General features: G+C 39.9%; 1 protein-coding gene across 4 annotated transcripts in view; it reads left to right on the top strand.

Annotated features, from left to right (window-relative positions):
* Positions 1-16,226, top strand: part of JMJD1C (jumonji domain containing 1C) — a 321,244-nt gene extending 305,018 nt beyond the window's left edge. For all 4 annotated transcript variants that reach the window (XM_027962302.3, XM_042241158.2, XM_060406499.1 and 1 more), the window contains 4 exons: positions 79-218; positions 1,572-1,748; positions 14,956-15,087; positions 15,324-16,226. In XM_027962302.3, the coding sequence (XP_027818103.2) occupies positions 79-218; positions 1,572-1,748; positions 14,956-15,087; positions 15,324-15,413 (539 nt within the window). In that variant the 3' untranslated portion in view covers positions 15,414-16,226. The remainder of the gene's footprint in view (positions 1-78; positions 219-1,571; positions 1,749-14,955; positions 15,088-15,323) is intronic.
* The last annotated feature ends 2,793 nt before the right edge of the window (positions 16,227-19,019 follow it).

Below are 19,019 nucleotides of genomic sequence, written 5' to 3'. Positions count from 1 at the left end.
TCTCTGAGAGGTCAATCTTAGGCCTCTTGACTTTCTGGTAGTCTTTATTGACCAGTATGAAAATATTCTGCGTTTTAGGAATACTCAAGAAATTTGAGGAAGAAGATTTGGATGACATTTTAAGAAAACGATTGAAGGACTCAAGTGAAATACCAGGTGCTCTGTGGCATATTTATGCTGGGAAAGATGTTGACAAGATACGGGAATTTCTTCAGAAGGTATAATTTTAGGTTCCATACCTAGTTTTATCTCTTCACCTTGAACGAAGACTTAATTTTTAATGTAACCTCATTGGCATTCAGCAGGGTAAGATGATGAAATAATTTTTACTTAGGAGGACGGAATTTTTTGTTATTGAAAATCAAAAGCTCCTTTCTCTTGAGAAATTTGAATGGCAGTTTCTTCTCAGTTACTAGTATTCTTTATCTCCGTAAAGAACCTGTTAATGAGTCACATGTTACCCTTGGTGAAAAGTAGTGACTAGAATTATAGAATATAAAATTTAATATGTCATAGAAATGTGAAGAAAGCAGATTTTTTTTTTAATGTTGTTGATATTTTTGGCTATTGACCTAAGGAGTAATTCTACTCTGTCATATCTGGTTGCTCTGTGATACTTGAATAGGTTGACATTTTGAGTAATTGTGCATTTAATTGTTAAAAAGTGACACATTGATCTGAAATTAGTTTAGACCATTTTCTCAATATTTTCTGAATTTTGTAATGATAAGAATTTCTTTTAAGGGACCATAATTGCTGGTTTTCGTATTCTTCTTTCTGAATGAACTAAGGGTTGTCTTTGGTCCGTATAAAAGTGAAGGAGCTATGTCCCTGTAACTATTATCTTATCCCAGAACCACCTACCAGTCTTAATTTATTATAAATTATGCTTTTTAAAGCAGAAGATTTCACTTGTTAGTCAAAAGGTTCCTTGAAATTCATTTCTCAAGGGTTAGAAGGTTAGCAATATAAGGTATTTATCTTTGTACCTATCTTAAAAAAAGAATAGCATCAAAAAATATCTGTGAAGTTCATATATACAAATGGTTTGGCTTTTGGAAGAAAGCTACTAAAGTAACCTTTCCCCCATCTTTGTGCTATACTCTTAAAATTACTGGAAGGAACCAAATGGATGAAAACCTCATTGTGAACGAATTCCCTGCCAGTTCAGTGGTTAGGGCTCTGTGCTTCCCCTGCTCGGGGAATGAGTCCAGTTCCCCTGGTCAGAGAACTAAGATCCCTGCAAACTTCGCAGTGTAGCCAAAAAAACTGGGAAAAATAACTGATCATTATTACTATTTTTAAAAAAGAGAAAACTTCATAGTGAAAGGAGAAGATGAGAAAGGAGTATAATTTACTTTTTTAACATTACATCAGTCTGCATCAGTTTCATATCCTTTTGCTTTTCCAATTGTAGAACATGATTTTCTTTAACTTAAGCTTAATCATCATTCCAGAAGATTCTGAGAACAAAGACTTACTGTAAAGAACATTGAAATGTAGCTGAACAGGATTTACCATTTCCTTCACTTAAATTGGGGTATATATTTTAATTGTAATCCCTATTTCAGATTTCAAAAGAACAAGGCCTTGAAGTTCTACCAGAACATGATCCAATACGTGACCAGAGTTGGTATGTGAACAAAAAGCTTCGTCAAAGACTGCTTGAGGAGTATGGAGTCAAAACCTGCACTCTTATTCAGTTCCTCGGTGATGCCATTGTCTTACCAGCAGGAGCACTTCATCAGGTACATAAAGTTACTTGTAGCACATGGTTACTGAACCGGAAGGAACTTGTCCTGAGTTAAATATAGATCAAAGAAGACAAAAGGAGGAGAATGACCTACGCTAGCATGCCTTCATTGAGAAAACAGCTTTTCAGTGCTTGGTGAGACCTGATATAATTAAATGCTTTGAGACTGTAAATTGTATTCATCTGGACCAGATTTCCATTGTTGTGTTGTTTCTAATTTAGTGGGCTGAAGTCTATAAAGACTTTTTAGGGAAAAAAAGAAAGTTACTATATGTATTCAGTTCTCAATAGTTGAGAGTTAATAGCAGAAGGGGAGAGTATCAGGTCTTAGAGATGATACATTTTCTAAGGCACCAAATATGAATAGAATGAATTATTGGATAGACCATTCCATAATTCAGGCTTTCACTATGCTTCCTTCCTATTTTTTGCTAACATGACTTCCTTCCTTTAGTTTGCTAACATAACAGTAGCATGTCCAAAGAAAGATGGTACATAATTTTTATAGCTATTGATTCACAAAACTTAAAACTAAACACCTAGTTTTTGTTTCTGGGGCTTGGCCGTGTGGCACCCGGAAGAATGGCATAGAATAGACAGTGATGTGGAAGGTTTGGATTAAAAGCATGTATTGGGGTTTCTATAAATAAATAGACTGAAGCTACCAGAGAGCAGTTTAGCCCTCATAGTAACAAGAGTGCAAAGGCAACCTGGGAATCCAGAAAGCTGGCTTGTCTTAGAGTTGGGCAAAGGTGTATTGAGATGTATTTGATATGTGTCTTTTGACCAAGGAAAGCTTCCACATTTTATATACCAATGCCTGCATAATATTTATGACACTGTTATAATAGCCACAAATACTCCTTAAGTGATAAGGAGTATTTAAGATGTCAAGTTTAGGGTTAGATTTATCATTCTTATATAGCATTTATGGTAGTAAGATGTAATCATCATTATATCTTTTTCTCTACAGTGACATCCTAGAGAAAAAATTACACTTATACATTTTTTTCCTCTAGGAAGTTAAATTGTTTTTATTTTCCCATGGACTTAATAGAATAATTTCAAAGATGTGTCATTTATGATTCATGTTCAGTTGCGATGCACCCCACATATCACTCTCGGCCTTCTAACCCCTTACCAGAAAGCAGACAGTAAAGTGCAGGTCGCTCAGTCGGGTCTAACTCTTTGTCACCCCATGGACTGTAGCCTGCCGAGCTCCTCTGTCAGTGGGATTCTCCAGGCCAGAAGACTGGAGTGGGGAGCCATTTCCCTTCTCCAGGAGATCTTCCCAACCCAGGGACCAAACCCACATCTCTTGCATTGCAGGTGGATTATTTACTGTCTGAGCCATCAGGGAAGCCCAGAAAATAGCTAGTCTTTATAGAAATGCCCTGAAAGGAGCAGTCTGTTTAAGAGGATAGTACAGTAAATATTTTCGCAACTATAAGTAATTATTTAACAACACAAAACAGGTTCCCTTGAAAATCCTTATTCACATACTCAGCTTATCCAAAATTCATTTTCTTTAAACTCAAACTGGATAGTGCATTTTTTAAAGGTGTGATTTATATATAGTATATGTACTTTTTTTTTTTTACTATACAGTTCTCTGAATTTTCACAAATGTGTAATTAGGTAATAAAGAACATTGCCGTCACTTCAGAAAATTCTCTCCTCCTACATCCTCTCAAACTTTTTAAAAGTTTTTTTATTGGAATGTAGTTGATTTATAATGTTAGTTTCGGGTAAACGGCAAAGTGAATCAGTTATACATATATCGACTCTTTTATACATTCTTTTCTCATGTGGGTCATTATAGAGTATTGAGTAGACTTTGCTGTGCTATACAGTAGATCCTTACTACCTGCTTCATACGTAGTAGTGTGCATATGGAGAAGGCAATGGCACCCCACTCCAGTACTCCTGCCTGGAAACTCCCATGGGCGGAGAAGCCTGGTAGGCTGCAGTCCATGGGGTCGCTAAGAGTCGGATGTGACTGAGTGACTTCATGTTCACTTTTCACTTTCATGCATTGGAGAAGGAAATGGCAGCCCACTCCAGTGTTCTTGCCTGGAGAATCCCAGGGACGGGGGAGCCTGGTAGGCCGCCGTCTATGGGGTCGCACAGAGTCGGACACGACTGATGTGACTTAGCAGCAGCAGTATGTATATATCGACCATAGTTTCCCAATTCACCCCTTCTCTTTCCCCCGGTAACCATAAGTTTCCTACCTCTGCGACTCATTTCTTTTTTGTATATAAGTTTATTTGTACCATTTTCTTAGATTACACGTATAAGTGATAACAGTATTTGTGTTTCTCTTAACATCACCCAGTATGATAATCTAGGTCCACCCATGTTACTACAAGTTTGGTTTTTTGTATTTTTTTTAAGGCTGAGTAGTATTCCGTTTTACATCCGTGCCGCATCTTTACCCATTCCTCTGTCGGTGGACATCTAGGTGGTTTCCATGTCCTGGCTGTTGTAAATTGTGCTGCAGTGAACACTGCGGTGCGTGTATCTCTTCAGATCATGGTTTTCTTTGGATATATGCACAGGAGTGGGATTGCTGGGTCACACGATAGTTCTCTTTTCAGTGTTTTAAGGAACGTCCATACTGCCCCAGTTTACATTCCCATCAACAGTATAGGACTGTTCCTTTTCTCCACATCCTCCCCAGCCTTTGCTGGTACATTTTTTTGATGGTGGCCATCCTGACCAGTGTGAGGTGGTACCTCGTTGTAGTTGTGATTGCATTTCTCCAGTGATTAGTGATGTTGAGCATTTTTTCATGTGCCTTTTGGCCATCTGTATATCTTTGGAGAAATGTCTGTTTAGGTCAATCCCCAAATGGCGATTGGCCATTATTTTTCATTATAGGCCTGCATGAACTGTTTGTGTACTTTGGAGATTAATCCCTTGTCAGTCGCTGTGTTTGCAAATATTTTCTCCAGTCCTCAGGGTTCTGTTTTTGTTTTGTTGATGATTTCCTTTGCTGTGCAAAAGCTTTTAAGTTTAATGAGGTCCCATTTATTTATATTTTCATTACTATAGGAGGTAAATAGAAGATCTTGCCATGGTTTATGTCAGAGGGTGGTCTGCCTATGTTTTCCTCTAAGAGTTTTATAGTATCCAGCCTTACATTTAGGTCTTTAATCCATTTTGTGTTTAATTTTGTATTTGGTGTTAGGGAGGGTTCTGGTTTCATTTGTTTACATATAACTGTCCAGTTTTCCCAGTACCACTCATTGAAGAGACTGTCTTTTCTCCGTTGTATATTCTTGCCTTTGTCATAGATTAGGTGACCATAGGTGTGTGGGTTTCCCTCTGGACTTTCTATCATGTTCCCCTTATCTCTCCCCCACTTTCACTCTCTTCTCCTCCCTGACAATCCTATAACCACTTTCTATTTTCTTTCCCTGTAGCCCTGCCTTTATAAGAATGTCGTATGATTGGAATCATATAATATGTAGCCTTTGAGTGTGACTTTTCTTAGTCACTATAATGCATTGGAGTTTCATCCATGTGGTTGTATCAGTAGTTGCTTCTTGTTCTTACCGGGTTTATTTTCAGTTTGGATTAGTTACAAAGGCACTATAAGCCACATTCACATAAGGGTTTCTGTATGAACATAGATTGTATTTCAGTTGGGTAAATACCAACCTAGTCACAGGAAAAGTGTATGATTTCAGTCCAGTTCAGTTCAGTTGCTCAGTCATGTCCGACTCTTTGCGACCCCATGAATCACAGCACGCCAGGCCTCCCTGTTCATCACCATCTCCCGGAGTTCACTCAGACTCACGTCCATCGAGTCCGTGATGCCATCCATCCATCTCATCCTCGGTCGTCCCCTTCTCCTCCTGACCCCAATCCCTCCCAGCATCAGAGTCTTTTCCAGTGAGTCATCTCTTCTCATGAGGTGGCCAAAGTACTGGAGTTTCAGCTTTAGCATCATTCCTTCCAAAGAAATCCCAAGGTTGATCTCCTTCAGAATGGACTGGTTGGATCTCCTTGCAGTCCAAGGGACTCTCAAGAGTCTTCTCCAACACCACACTTCAAAAGCATCAATTCTTCAGCACTCAGCCTTCTTCACAGTCCAACTCTCACATCCATACATGACCACTGGAAAAACCATAGCCTTGACAGGACGGACCTTAGTTGGCAAAGTAATGTCTCTGCTTTTGAATATGCTATCTAGCTTGGTCATAACTTTGCTTCCAAGGAGTAAACATTTTTTAATTTCATGGCTGCAGTCACCATCTGCAGTGATTTTGGAGCCAAAAAAAATAAAAGTCTGACACTGTTTCCACTGTTTCCCATCTATTTCCCATGAAGTGATGGGACCAGATGTCATGATCTTTGTTTTCTGAATGTTGAGCTTTAGGCCAACTTTTTCGCTATCCTCTTTCACTTTCATCAAGAGGCTTTTTAGTTCCTCTTCACTTTCTGCCAGAAGGGTGGTGTCATCTGCATATCTGAGGTTATTGATGTTTCTCCCGGCAATCTTGATTCCAGCTTGTGTTTCTTCCAGTCCAGTGTTTCTCATGATGTACTCTGCATATATGTTAAATAAGCAGGGTGACAATATAGAGCCTTAACGTACTCCTTTTCCTATTTGGAACCAGTCTGTTGTTCCATGTCCAGTTCTAACTGTTGGCCTCCTGACCTGCATACAGATTTCCCAAGAGGCAGGTCAGGTGGTCTGGTATTCACATCTCTTTCAGAATTTTCTACAGTTTGTGGTGATCCACACAGTCCAAGGCTTTGGCATAGTCAATAAAGCAGAAATAGATGTTTTTCTGGAACTCTCTTGCTTTTTCCATGATCCAGCGGATGTTGGCAATTTGATCTCTGGTTCCTCTGCCTTTTCTAAAACCAGCTTGAACATCAGGGAGTTCACGGTTCACGTATTGCTGAAGCCTGGCTTGGAGAATTTTGAGCATTGCTTTACTAGCATGTGAGATGAGTGCAATTGTGCGGTAGTTTGAGCATTCTTTGGCATTGCCTTTCTTTGGACTTGGAATGAAAACTGACCTTTTCCAGTCCTGTGGCCACTGCTGAATCTTCCAAATTTGCTGGCATATTGAGTGCAGCACTTTCATAGCATCATCTGTTAGGATTTGAAACAGCTCAACTGGAATTCCATCACCTCCACTAGCTTTGTTTGTAGTGATGCTTTCTAAGTCCCACTTGACTTCACTTTCCAAGATGTCTGGCTCTAGATTAGTGATCACATCATCATGATTATCTGGGTCATGAAGATCTTTTTTGTACAGTTCTTCTGTGTATTCTTGCCATTTCTTCTTAATCTCTTCTGCTTCTGTTAGGTCCATACCATTTCTGTCCTTTATTGAGCCCATCTTTGCATGAAATGTTCCCTTGGTATCTCTAATTTTCTTGAAGAGATCTCTACTCTTTCCCATTCTGTTCTTTTCCTCTGTTTCTTTGCATTGATCACCGAAGAAGGCTTTCTTATCTCTTCTTGCTATTCTTTGGAACTCTGCATTCAGATGCTTATATCTTTCCTTTTCTCTTTTGCTTTTCACCTCTCTTCTTTTCACAGCTATTTGTAAGGCCTCCCCAGACAGCCCTTTTGCTCTCTTGCATTTCTTTTCCATGGGGATGGTCTTGATCCCTGTCTCCTGTACAACATCACGAACCTCATTCCATAGTTCATTAGGCACTCTATCTATCAGATCTAGGCCCTTCAATCTATTTCTCACTTCTACTGTATAATCATAAAGGATTTGATTTAGGTCATACCTGAATGGTCTAGCAGTTTTCCCTACTTTCTTCAGTTTCAGTCTGAATTTGGTAATAAGGAGTTCATGATCTGAGCCACAGTCAGCTCCTGGTCTTGCTTTTGTTGACTGTATAGAGCTTCTCCATCTTTGGCTACATTCGGTGCAGTCTGATTTCGGTGTTGACCATCTGGTGATGTCCATGTGTAGAGTCTTCTCTTGTGTTGTTGGAAGAGGGTGTTTGCTATGACCAGTGCATTTTCTTGGCAAAACTCTATTACCCTGCTTCATTCCGCATTCCAAGGCCAAATTTGCCTGTTACTCCAGGTGTTTCTTAACTTCCTACTTTTGCATTCCAGTCCCCTAGAATGAAAAGGACATCTTCTTTGGGTGTTAGTTCTAAAAGGTCTTGTAGGTCTTCATAAAAAATTTTAACTTCAGCTTCTTCAGCATTACTGGTTGGGGCATAGACTTGGATAACTCTGATATTGAATGGTTTGCCTTGGAGACAACAGAGATCATTCTGTCGTTTTTGAGATTGCATCCAAGTACTGCATTTCGGACTCTTCTGTTGACCATGATGGCTACTCCATTTCTTCTGAGGGATTCCTGCCCGCAGTAGTAGATATAATGGTCATCTGAGTTAAATTCACCCATTCCAGTCCATTTCAGTTCGCTGATTCCTAGAATGTCGACGTTCACCCTTGCCATCTCTTGTTTGACCACTTCCAATTTGCCTTGATTCATGGACCTGACATTCCAGGTTCCTATGCAATATTGCTCTTTACCGCATCGGATCTTGCTTCTATCACCAGTCACATCCACAACTGGGTATTGTTTTTGCTTTGGCTCCATCCCTTCATTCTTTCTGGAGTTATTTCTCCACTGATCTCCAGTAGCATATTGGGCACCTAATGACCTGGGGATTTCCTCTTTTGGTATCCTATCATTTTGCCTTTTCATACTGTTCATGGGGTTCTCAAGGCAAGAATACCGAAGTGGTTTGCCATTCCCTTCTCCAGTGGACCACATTCTGTCAGACCTCTCTACAGTGACCCGCCCGACTTGGGTTGCCCCACAGGCATGGCTTGGTTTCATTGAGTTAGACAAGGCTGTGGTCCTAGTGTGATTAGATTGACTAGTTTTCTGTAAGTATAGTTTCAGTGTGTCTGCCCTCTGATGCCCTCTTGCAACACCTACCATCTTAACTTGGGTTTCTTTTACCTTGGGCGTGGGTTATCTCTTCACGGCTGCTCCAGCAAAGCACAGCAGCTGCTCCTTACCTTGGATGAGGGTTATCTTCTTACCGCCGCAGTTCCTGACCTTCAACGTGGGATAGCTCCTCTAGGCCCTCCTGCGCCTGCATAACCACTGCTCCTTGGGATGCTCCTCCCAGCCGCCAGCCCTGGCCTCGGGTGTGGGTGGCTCCTCCCAGCTGCTGCCCCTGGCCTCGGGCGTGAGGTGGCTCCTCACAGCGCAGGGAGGACCAAGAGGAGCTACCCCGCGTCCAAGGTCAGGGGCAGCGGCCGAGAGGAGACACCCCACATCCGAGGTCAGGGGTGGCGGCCGGGAGGAGCTATCCTGCGTTGGAGGTCAGGGGTGGCCAGGAGAAGCCACCTCGCACCCGAGGCCAGGGGCTGTGACCCTGAGGAGCCACCCCGAGCCCGAGGCCAAGGCCAGCAGCTGGGAGGAGTGTATGATTTACTTGATAAGATACTGCGAATCTGGTGGTTATACCATTTTCCATTCTCCAAAGCAGTACATGTGAGTTCCATTTCCTCTATTTACTCTTAGTTTTGAGTTCCATTTCCTCTATTTACTCTTAGTTTTGTTTTTAAGCATTTGAATGTATGCATTTTTATCTCATTATGGCTTTAATTTACATTTTCTTAATATCTAAATAAGTTGAACATCTTTTCATGTGCTTACTTGCCATCTGTAAATCTGTTCTGGTAAATGTGTGTTTAAATATTTGTCCATTATTTTCAAAATGCATAAGCTGGAATATATTAAAATTAAGAATTTCTGTTCATTAAAAAGCACTATTAAGAGAGTGAAAATGTAACCCAAAGAGTAGGAGAAGTGTTTGCAATGCATTTATATATACATTTTTGTAATTGGGTTCTTTTTCCTTACTGTGTTGGAGGTGTCTACCTGCTCTGCGTAAGAGTCCTATATCTGATATGTGCTTTTTAGTTTTTACATATCTTCTTCGAATCTGCAGCTTACTTATCCTTCCATTTTCTTAATAGTGTCTTCCAAAGATGCTTTTTGATGAAGTTCAATTGATCAACTTTTTTCTTTATTTATACTTTTATTGTATCTGCAGAATTTTTGGCTAGGTCAAGATCAAAAAAACTGTCTCTTAAATTTTCTTCTAGAAGTTTTATAGTTGTTAGTCTTACATTTAGGTCTGTTATCTACTTTTTAGTTTGTACATAGTGCTTGTGAACTGAGGTGGTTTTTTCATGTAGACATTCAGTTCAGTACTGTTTAGGAAAAAGTGAAAGTTGCTCAGTCGTGTCCAACTCTTTGCGACCCCATGGACTTAGTCCATGGAATTCTCCAGGCCAGAATATTGGAGTGAGTAAGTAGCCTTTCCCTTCTCCAGGGGGTCTTCCCAAGCCAGGGATCGAACCCAGGTCTCCCGCATTGCAGGTGGATTCTTTACCAGCTGAGCCACAGGGAAGCCCAAGAGTGCGGGAGTGGGTAGCCTCTTCCCTTCTCCAGCGGATCTTCCCGACCCAGGAATCAAACTGGGGTCTCCTGCATCGCAGGTGGATTCTTTACCAACTGAGCTAGGGAAGCCCAGCTATTTTTAAATCTTTTTTTTCTTTTGAAAATGTAATCCATCCGATTTTTAAAAACTCAAACAGTACACAAGGGTCATGGTGAAAATTAAGTCTTTTTCTCACCTTTGCCCTCAGTTCCTCTACCCTAGAGATACTCACTATTAGCAGAGAACCATAGAGAGTCCATGATGTAAAAGTCTCTCTACTGCTTGTACTTTCTTTAGGGGGAGAGAGGGAAGAGAATAGTCTTTTTTTCCTCAAAATAGTGGGCAAAATAATGCTGTTTAAAGTTTAGAAGTCACTGTGCTTTAGCATCTCTGGGCACTTGTATCTGATCTGTATATACACACATACTCCTACTTAAGGTGCTATGCTTAAATAGACTGAAGCAGCATCTGTGACCTAAACTGGCAAATTCTATTTTGAGCTCTGCCACTAAATTGTTGAGTGTTCCAAAACAAAAACTTATCTACTGCATATTTTGGCATAAAATTGCAAGCATTTCTACCTTCCTTCCTTTACATGGTGTGATGATGGCAGTGCAGTTATTTGCACTCTGTTGAAAGGGTGTTGGCCATGACTCACAAGTGGTGGTAATGTGGTTTTTACAGAGAATTAAAAGGAAGTACAAACTCCATTCACAGTGTAACTTGGACTTAAGATGCATGATTATTTACAACTTATTTAGTCCTTAGAACTAAGTCCTGAAAACTTTTCATTGATGGCTTCAACACTTCCACCAAACCACAGATAGCCCTTAAAAATAATCCCAGAGCTTAAGTCAGTGCTTCTCACACTATAGCATACACCAGAATTCCTGGAGCGCTTGATATAACACATAATGCTAGACCTTAAGCCCAGAGTGGGTCTGAGGAAAGACCTGAAATTCTACATTTCTAACAAGTTTCCAGGTGACTCTGATGTTATTGTCTGGGAACCATGCTTTAAGAACTGCACAAATAGAAAGCCCTGGCAAACCCAAGGCATCTATCAATCAGGAAGCTTTCAACCAAATGATAGCACATGAATTGACAGTCCACCAGTGCTAGGGAAGAATCAACATACTTTTCTTTGTCAGCAGTGAACACTTTGAAAGGCCTGGGGCTCGGGGAGGGAGGGAGGCAGGACTCAGCAGGGGCATTCAGATGCATATCTTGGCAAACTGAGGGAAAGTGTCATAGCAGCCCTCCTTATATTCTAAGAACTACTCTAGAATTGCAGGCTTAAAAATCTTCTGTTGGCAAACATGGCTGAGCCTGTGAAACCCCTGTGTTTGTATATCCTGGGACAAAGCAGATGGATCGTGACCTCCAGGATTTACTTTGTCTCAGCTCTAGTATCCTGAGGTTTAGAGTAGCTTTTAGTTCTAAACAGCAATAGTTTTTTTGTTTTGTTTTCTAAATTAACACAGAATCTTTACTGGTAATGTTTTCCTTAATTGCTTAATTGATTTGTGTTTGGTCATTCACAGTAAGTTAATAATATTCCTAAGTTGTAAATTATCTGCATTCTTATGACTAAAAGGACTTAGACAAAAATCAGTGTTAAGATAACTTTCCTACCATGAAAACAAAAGTTACATTTTCTAAACATTACCTACTTATGATTACAACTGATCCTTGAAGGCAAGTATGAATTAAGATAATCTACCAAGGAAGTGAAATGTAAAATGACTCACAAGATGGCCCAGAAAGGGGTAAGTAGAATGGGAAGTTCAAATATGTTCTGCTTTAAAACTAAACCTTAACCCTAAAGTCTTCAAGCAATTTATAAATATCAATTTGAGGTCATCAGGAAACAGTCATCATCTAAGAGTGCTTTTAAAACAACCATAAACTGGCTAAGACCAACAGAATCAACTTTTTCAGAGCTCTAGAATCTACTTCAAAACTTAACATTGGACAGGGGCCTGCTTAATGAAGAAAAGGGTATGCAGTTTTTGGTCTTTAAGGAAATCTCTAACACCTTAGATAACCTAACACAGACATCAGTGACCAGACCCCAAAACAACAGTCTTTGAAAAGTAGTTTGGAAAGATCATAAAACAAATGGATGACTACAACCCATGTCAGTCAACAGCAGCACTCTTCGGCGGGGGTAGAATCTGATTGTAGCTAGTGCATTATAATGTTTAGATGCCCAGTTTTCAACCAGAAGTCTCCAGCCATACACAGAAACAATAAAGGATGGCCCCTTCACAGGGGAAAAATAGCTCAACAGAAACTGTTCGGAGGAAGGCCAGACATCAGACTGACTTGTTGTAGACTTCAAGTCAGTTATCTTAAATATGCTCAAAGGGCTAAAGGACTATGAAAAGGGTGGGGTGGGGACGGCAAATGATGTATGAACAAAACTAGGATATTGATGAAGTTATTTTTTTTTTAAAGATTCACATGCTAAAAGTTAAAGGCTCAGACTTCAGAAAAACTGACTTTACTCCCCACAGCTTGTTCAGCTGAATGTAAGATGGGACAGGGTATTTGGAGACTGTATGTTGGCATGACTGAGTTAATGCAGGATTGTAAAGCATCTCTGCTACACAAGAGATCACGGGAGCTGAGTTCCTGTTGACTTGCCATTTGTTGGCTGATTTACCTTGGAACAGGCGCTGATCTCTTGTCCGTAGTTTCCTGCTCTGTGAAATAGAGCATCTGTTCTGCAGACACATAAAGAAGACCCACTGGGACTGTACTGCGATGCTGACAATGTGAGGCATCCACTATGTGCATCCTCCAGAGGGACCAACACCCTAATGACTGCTTGAAGAAAATGTTAAATATATGTGTGCCATCACGTTACCAGTAGACTCACAGTGCTTGAGTTAAAGAATAGACATCTGTAGCCGTTCAGGTGGTCATTACGCCCAGAGGAGACATTCCAGCCCCTTCGGAATTTGATCACTCTTATCAGATTTTTTTCCCACTTACTATCTCCCCCCTCACAGTTCTCTCAGTTAAATTTATTTTCATATTTTAAAAAATGAGAATAAATGTAAATGCTTAGTTTTTCAGTTATTTCTCCTTTCCCAGGAATTTTATGATATCTTTTAACATCACTGGAGTTACAGCATAGAAATAATCCAGATTGGATAAGCTTGATCCTTTCTCTGTCAAGCAGTTCTAAAGAAATTGTAAAGTGCAGAGTCAGTTTGTACATGCTGAACAAATAGCACATGATGTTGACTGGCTTCTTGTGAAACCATTTAGTCAAGAGAAAAAGAACTAGTAGAAAGACGGTTGTATTGATAACACAAGAGACTGAAGGATATCTTTAACTGGTTGATTTGAAAGAAAGGCACACAAAAAAAATCCTAGGAGAGTTCTAAAACTGTGTGGTCAGAAGATCTTTCTGGAACTAGTTTTCATCACATTTCCTCACAAATAATCAAACTTAAGTTTTACACCAGAGAGTAGATTAAAGGAAACGACACTTAACAGTGAAATGACCAAACGCTGAAAGTCAAAGGAGCGACACCAGACATCCAGATTAACTGCACTGATTGGGAAAACATACCTTCCATACAGCGGGGTTCATTTTTTTTTAAGTTCCAATAAAACTTTATTTGTGGACACTGAAATTCAAATTTCACACAATTTTCATGTCACAAATTCCCCCTGCCCCAATCCTTTAAAAGTGTAAAAACCTTCTCAGCTTACTTGCCATACACCAAGTGGTGGACCAGATTTGGCCTGCTGGACATAGTTTGCCTGTCTCTGATCTAAATAATCTATTATTACTACTTCTATATTAACAGTAATAGTATAGGAGTACTTACATATAACTTAGCTACACTCCTCAACCAAGGATAACTGTAAAATGATTAGTGCTTTCCTAGCTAGCATGCAGTGCTCTTGCCTGGAAAATCCCATGGATGGGGGAGCCTGGTAGGCTGCAGTCCATGGGGTCACTAAGAATCGGATACAACTGAGCAACTTCACTTTCACTCTTCACTTTCATACACTGGAGGCGGAGATGGCAGCCCACTCCAGTGTTCTTGCCTGGGGCGCCGTCTGTGGGTCGCAGAGTTGAACACAGCTGAAGTGACTCAGCAGCAGCAGTTAGCATGCAATTATACTTTCAAAAACTGTTTTCCCAAGACAATATTTAAACATATTTATCTAATAAAAGATTAGATATATATGATAAGATTATAAAACAAATTATATTTAGTGGGCTAATTTAAATTTTAATTTGATAATTCCCAATTCATAGGACTCTGTTAGTCGCTCAGTCATGTCTGACTCTGCGACCCCATGGACTATAGCCCGCTAGGCACCTCTGCCCATAGGATTCTTCAGGCAAGAATACTGGAGCAGGTTGCCATTCTGTTCTCCACAGCGGTTTGTTTTTGTTGTTCTTAATTAACACCCAAAAATCTACCTTGACAAAATTGATAATTAGGATCCAGTTATCAGCCTCTCTGAAGGATTCCTGGAAGAGTTCTTTTTCTTGCATCATTTAAAAATATCCTATTTACATGAAGTCACGTTACATGAAAACTGTTCAGTGGTAAACTTTCTCATATGCATTTGATGAAATGCATATGAAATGCATTTGATGTTTTGGAGAAAATAAGTTCTTTCGTGAATTGTCTCTTGTTAAGAGACCACTTTGCATCTCTTTATTCCCACCTCCTGAAACTTCTGTTTTACTGTTTGGGGAATAGGTACAGAATTTTCACAGCTGTATTCAGGTAACTGAAGACTTTGTGTCTCCAGAACATCTCGTGCAGTCATTTCATTTAACACAAGAACTAAGACTTTTGAAGGAAGAAATCAATTACGATGATAAACTACAGGTAAGAGATGAGTTTTCTAACTGCTTCCTGTTCTGCAGGCTTTTCATGTTCAGAATTATGAAACATGCATAACAGCTTAGGCTGTCATGCCTGGTTTGTCACAGTACCAACCAAACCAGTATTTAATTGTGTGACTCATTTTAACTGGCTTCAGTTTGTTTTAAAACTCCTGACGCAGTTTTCATTTGTTACTTTATGTCCTGCTGAAGTGATTAGAAATACAACATCTCTTTCAGGTTAAAAATATCTTGTATCATGCAGTCAAGGAAATGGTGAGAGCTTTGAAGATACATGAAGATGAAGTAGAGGCTATGGAAGAAAATTAGGTGTGGTCCAGTTTAATGTTTTTAGACCATTGAACTGGAATTACTTACTCTTAGACAATGATATGTATGTACACTGACTTCAGTTTCATAAAACCATCAGTGCCAAGAAATTCTCTATGTAGTAATTACTTGTTACTGACACCACAGCAGTATAGCGTAAGTCACAGGTCCTGTGATTCAATATTAAAACAAGCTAAATTTTAAAAGCAGCAATTCGTAGCTGTTTTTGTATTATAGTGTATATGATGTTTGTGAAAATGCCAGATTTAAAATGATGTATTTATTTTTGGAAAAAAAATACAAAATTCTATGCTATATTGTTGATCAAGTGTAAATGTGACCTTGTACAGTTTACTAAAATAACTGATATTTTTCACTACATTGAGACAGTTACTGTGAGAATAGGACACAAACACCAGCTATTGCCTGCATTTGGGAAATTGCTGAATCGCACAGCATACATGTCATAATCAGAAAATTACTGCCAAATAATTGTAAAATTTGTAAAATATAAAGTATATAAAGTAGCTACTACAGACACTTCAATATTTTGTTGAAGCTATTGACTGTACAATTAAACATTTTCAAAAGGTGTAATTTATTTAAAATTGTCTCATTTTGGTAAAATTTATGTGAACTTTTAAAGCTAAATATTAAACTTAATATGCTATGTAAATATATACATATATACATTTAATGATGTATTTTTTTAAAACATTGGCTTGCTTTTATTTGTTAAAGTGCAAGTGTTACATATGGCTTTGTAAAGTTGAGAGGGGTTTTACATTTTCCATTAAAAGGACTTTATCAAAACTGGGCTGGTGTAAGTGTCCTCCCTCTTGCTGTCTGTATCCAGGGCTTCATCACCATCAAGGTGACTTACCAGCCTTTTCTTGTGGTACATTGTCCTCTCCCAGAAGCAGGTCAGTGCCTCGAGTTTCTTGTCCTTTGGCCCAGCTGATGAATACGGAGAACTCCAACATGTTGTGAACAAATTTATTTCACAGAGGAACTCATACATTTTATATGTCATAATTATGAGATTATACAATTTCAAGTAAGTGTTTTTCACTACAGAGATACTTGCTAACATACAGTTGGGGTGTGAGGAGACAAGGAGGCAGGCAGGGAAGAGCCTGAAGTCACTCAACCTGCATTAAATATGAGTTCTGTTACTTACTATGCAACCTTGGTGGCTGCATTAATTTGGAGTCTTGGCTTTAATAGCTGACGACTATTATCAGATGGCAAATAGATGGAGAAACAGTGGAAACAGTGTCAGACTTTATTTTGGGGGGCTCCAAAATCACTGCAGATGGTGGCTGCAGCCATGAAGTTAAAAGACGCTTACTCCTTGGAAGAAAAGTTATGACCAACCTAGATAGCATATTCAAAAGCAGAGACATTACTTTGCCAAAAAAGATCCATCTAGTCAAGGCTATGGTTTTCCAATAGTCATGTATGGATGTGTGAGCTGGACTGTGAAGAAGGCTGAGCGCTGATGCTTTAGAACTGTGGTATTGGAGAAGACTCTTGAGAGTCCCTTGGACTGCATAGAGATCCAGCCAGTCCATCCTAAAGGAGATCAGTCCTGGGTGTTCTTTGGAAGGAATGATGCTAAAGCTGAAGCTCCAAAACTTTGGCCACCTCATGCGAAGAGCTGACTCATTGGAAAAGACTGATGCTGGGAGGGATTGGGGGCAGGTGGAAAGGGGGATGACAGAGGATGAGATGGCTGGATGGCATCACCGACTCGATGGACATGAGTCTGAGTGAACTCTGGGAGATGGTGATGGACAGGGAGGCCTGGCGTGCTGTAGTTCACGCAAAGGGGTCACGTGCTGGGGTCGCAAAGAGTCAGACATGACTGAGCAACTGAACTGATTTGCTTGAAGCTTATAATCCTAACCTTTTGAGTTTTACTGAAAAAAATGCAGCCCTCCACTGACACCTGCAGGATGTTGAAGGCATGAGCTTTTCTTAGCTGAAAGCACATCATTTAAAATGAAAAAAAACAGTAGCCTAAGTTATGACCTTGTAGGTGAGTGGCTAGTTTTTACTCTGTTGCTCATGACCACCATTTTAGGCTATGTCACTCTCTGCTCCAGGGAAGTTTCAGCCAGGATGTGAGCAGTTACATTTCACATTAATATTCTGCCTGGCACAGGGGTTAATGGTATGGATGATAACTGGAGGGCCAGTGGTTTAAAGATAGAGATCAAGGAGCTGATGACTACAGCCTTTGTAAGTTTATTATATTTTAATACCATTTTTCAAAAAGTGCGTCAACTCCTTAAATGCTATCTTTTGCTTAATGTTTTCGTATATTCCATCAGATTTAGTTTAGATGTGAAATTAATTTCAAGCCCAAGACACTAATTCTGGAGTAGACTATCCTGCTGGCCCCTTGAAGTCAGCCGGGAGCCCAGTCTTTGCTGAGTTTCTTCCAAAAGGTTTTTGCTTCTCTTGCTGTTGCTTGAGCCACTTGTCAACCAAACTACAATTCCTACACAAAGGCTGAACCTGATCGAGCCTGGCAGTGGAAGTCGGGGACATTCTAACCTGCCTTCTAGCCCCTTTCCCTGGACACAGTAGCTGAGACATCAAACATACTTTCAACAATGACTTACAAAATCAGTAAACTCAAATTCTAAAGGAGCAGAGGGGTTGGAGCTGCTTCTAGGACTGCCAGTTTAAGAGGTGAATATCACAAATCCCCATGGAAGATAGAGTTCAGTAGACACCTTCCAGGGTGTGTCACAGGCAAGGGAGTGTAGTCTCTTCTCCCCTATTCTATAGTTAACATCTGGAGACACTGATCGCCAGGTGCTTTTCTTAATCAGCTGAAACTTTAGCCAGCCTAAGATGTCCAGTGGTTCATTTGGAAATTAGTAACCGCAGATGGCATATATGGGAACTTTTCACCAAAATTTTCTAATAAATATAACATTATTTAGAAACAAATGTTGAACAAAACGTTGTTAGTAAACTTTTTCCAGATGGAAAGGGCAAAAGCCAGCCTACAACATTTCCACCTTATAACCTTTCACTAAAGGAGACAGAATCCCACTATAATAGCCAATTGCTAAAAATCATAGCACCGTGCAAGAAGTCCCATAAAAACCATGGGACTGAAAGGGGTGGGGGGGATAGAATGTGGGCATAACATTCACAACCTTTATCAGAACTACATTTTTTAAAGGCAGTACTGGTTTTACATGTGTTAAATGTTTAAGAAACAGATTAACACTGCAAGTATGGCACTTTACCTTGAAGACCGGAGGCTGGCTTTGGAAGTGGGCATCAGAAGGGTTGCAGCTTGTGATGGAGATACTGTCAAGAGGTTAGGAGGAGGTTATCTGAAACTAGAGGGAACGTTTTAGCACCAGATATAGATGGGTGTGGCTCGATACCACAGTGACAGTCCAGGCGCCACACTCTTCAGTATGGTTTTTCCTGCAGTCAGAATTCCCACTTAGCAAACATGTTCAAATTGTTCCCTATATATTAATCATGCTTGGGTAAATCTGCATTTTTGAAACAGCTGAAGTGACTGTACAACAAAAGATTATTTGAATCAAAGCTTTCAAAATCCAGTGAAGCTAC

This window comes from Ovis aries, chromosome 25 (genome assembly GCF_016772045.2).
Source record: "Ovis aries strain OAR_USU_Benz2616 breed Rambouillet chromosome 25, ARS-UI_Ramb_v3.0, whole genome shotgun sequence".
Lineage (NCBI taxonomy): Eukaryota > Metazoa > Chordata > Mammalia > Artiodactyla > Bovidae > Ovis > Ovis aries.
Note: the sequence above shows the minus strand (reverse complement) of the source record. Positions and strands in the feature narration are given on the sequence as shown.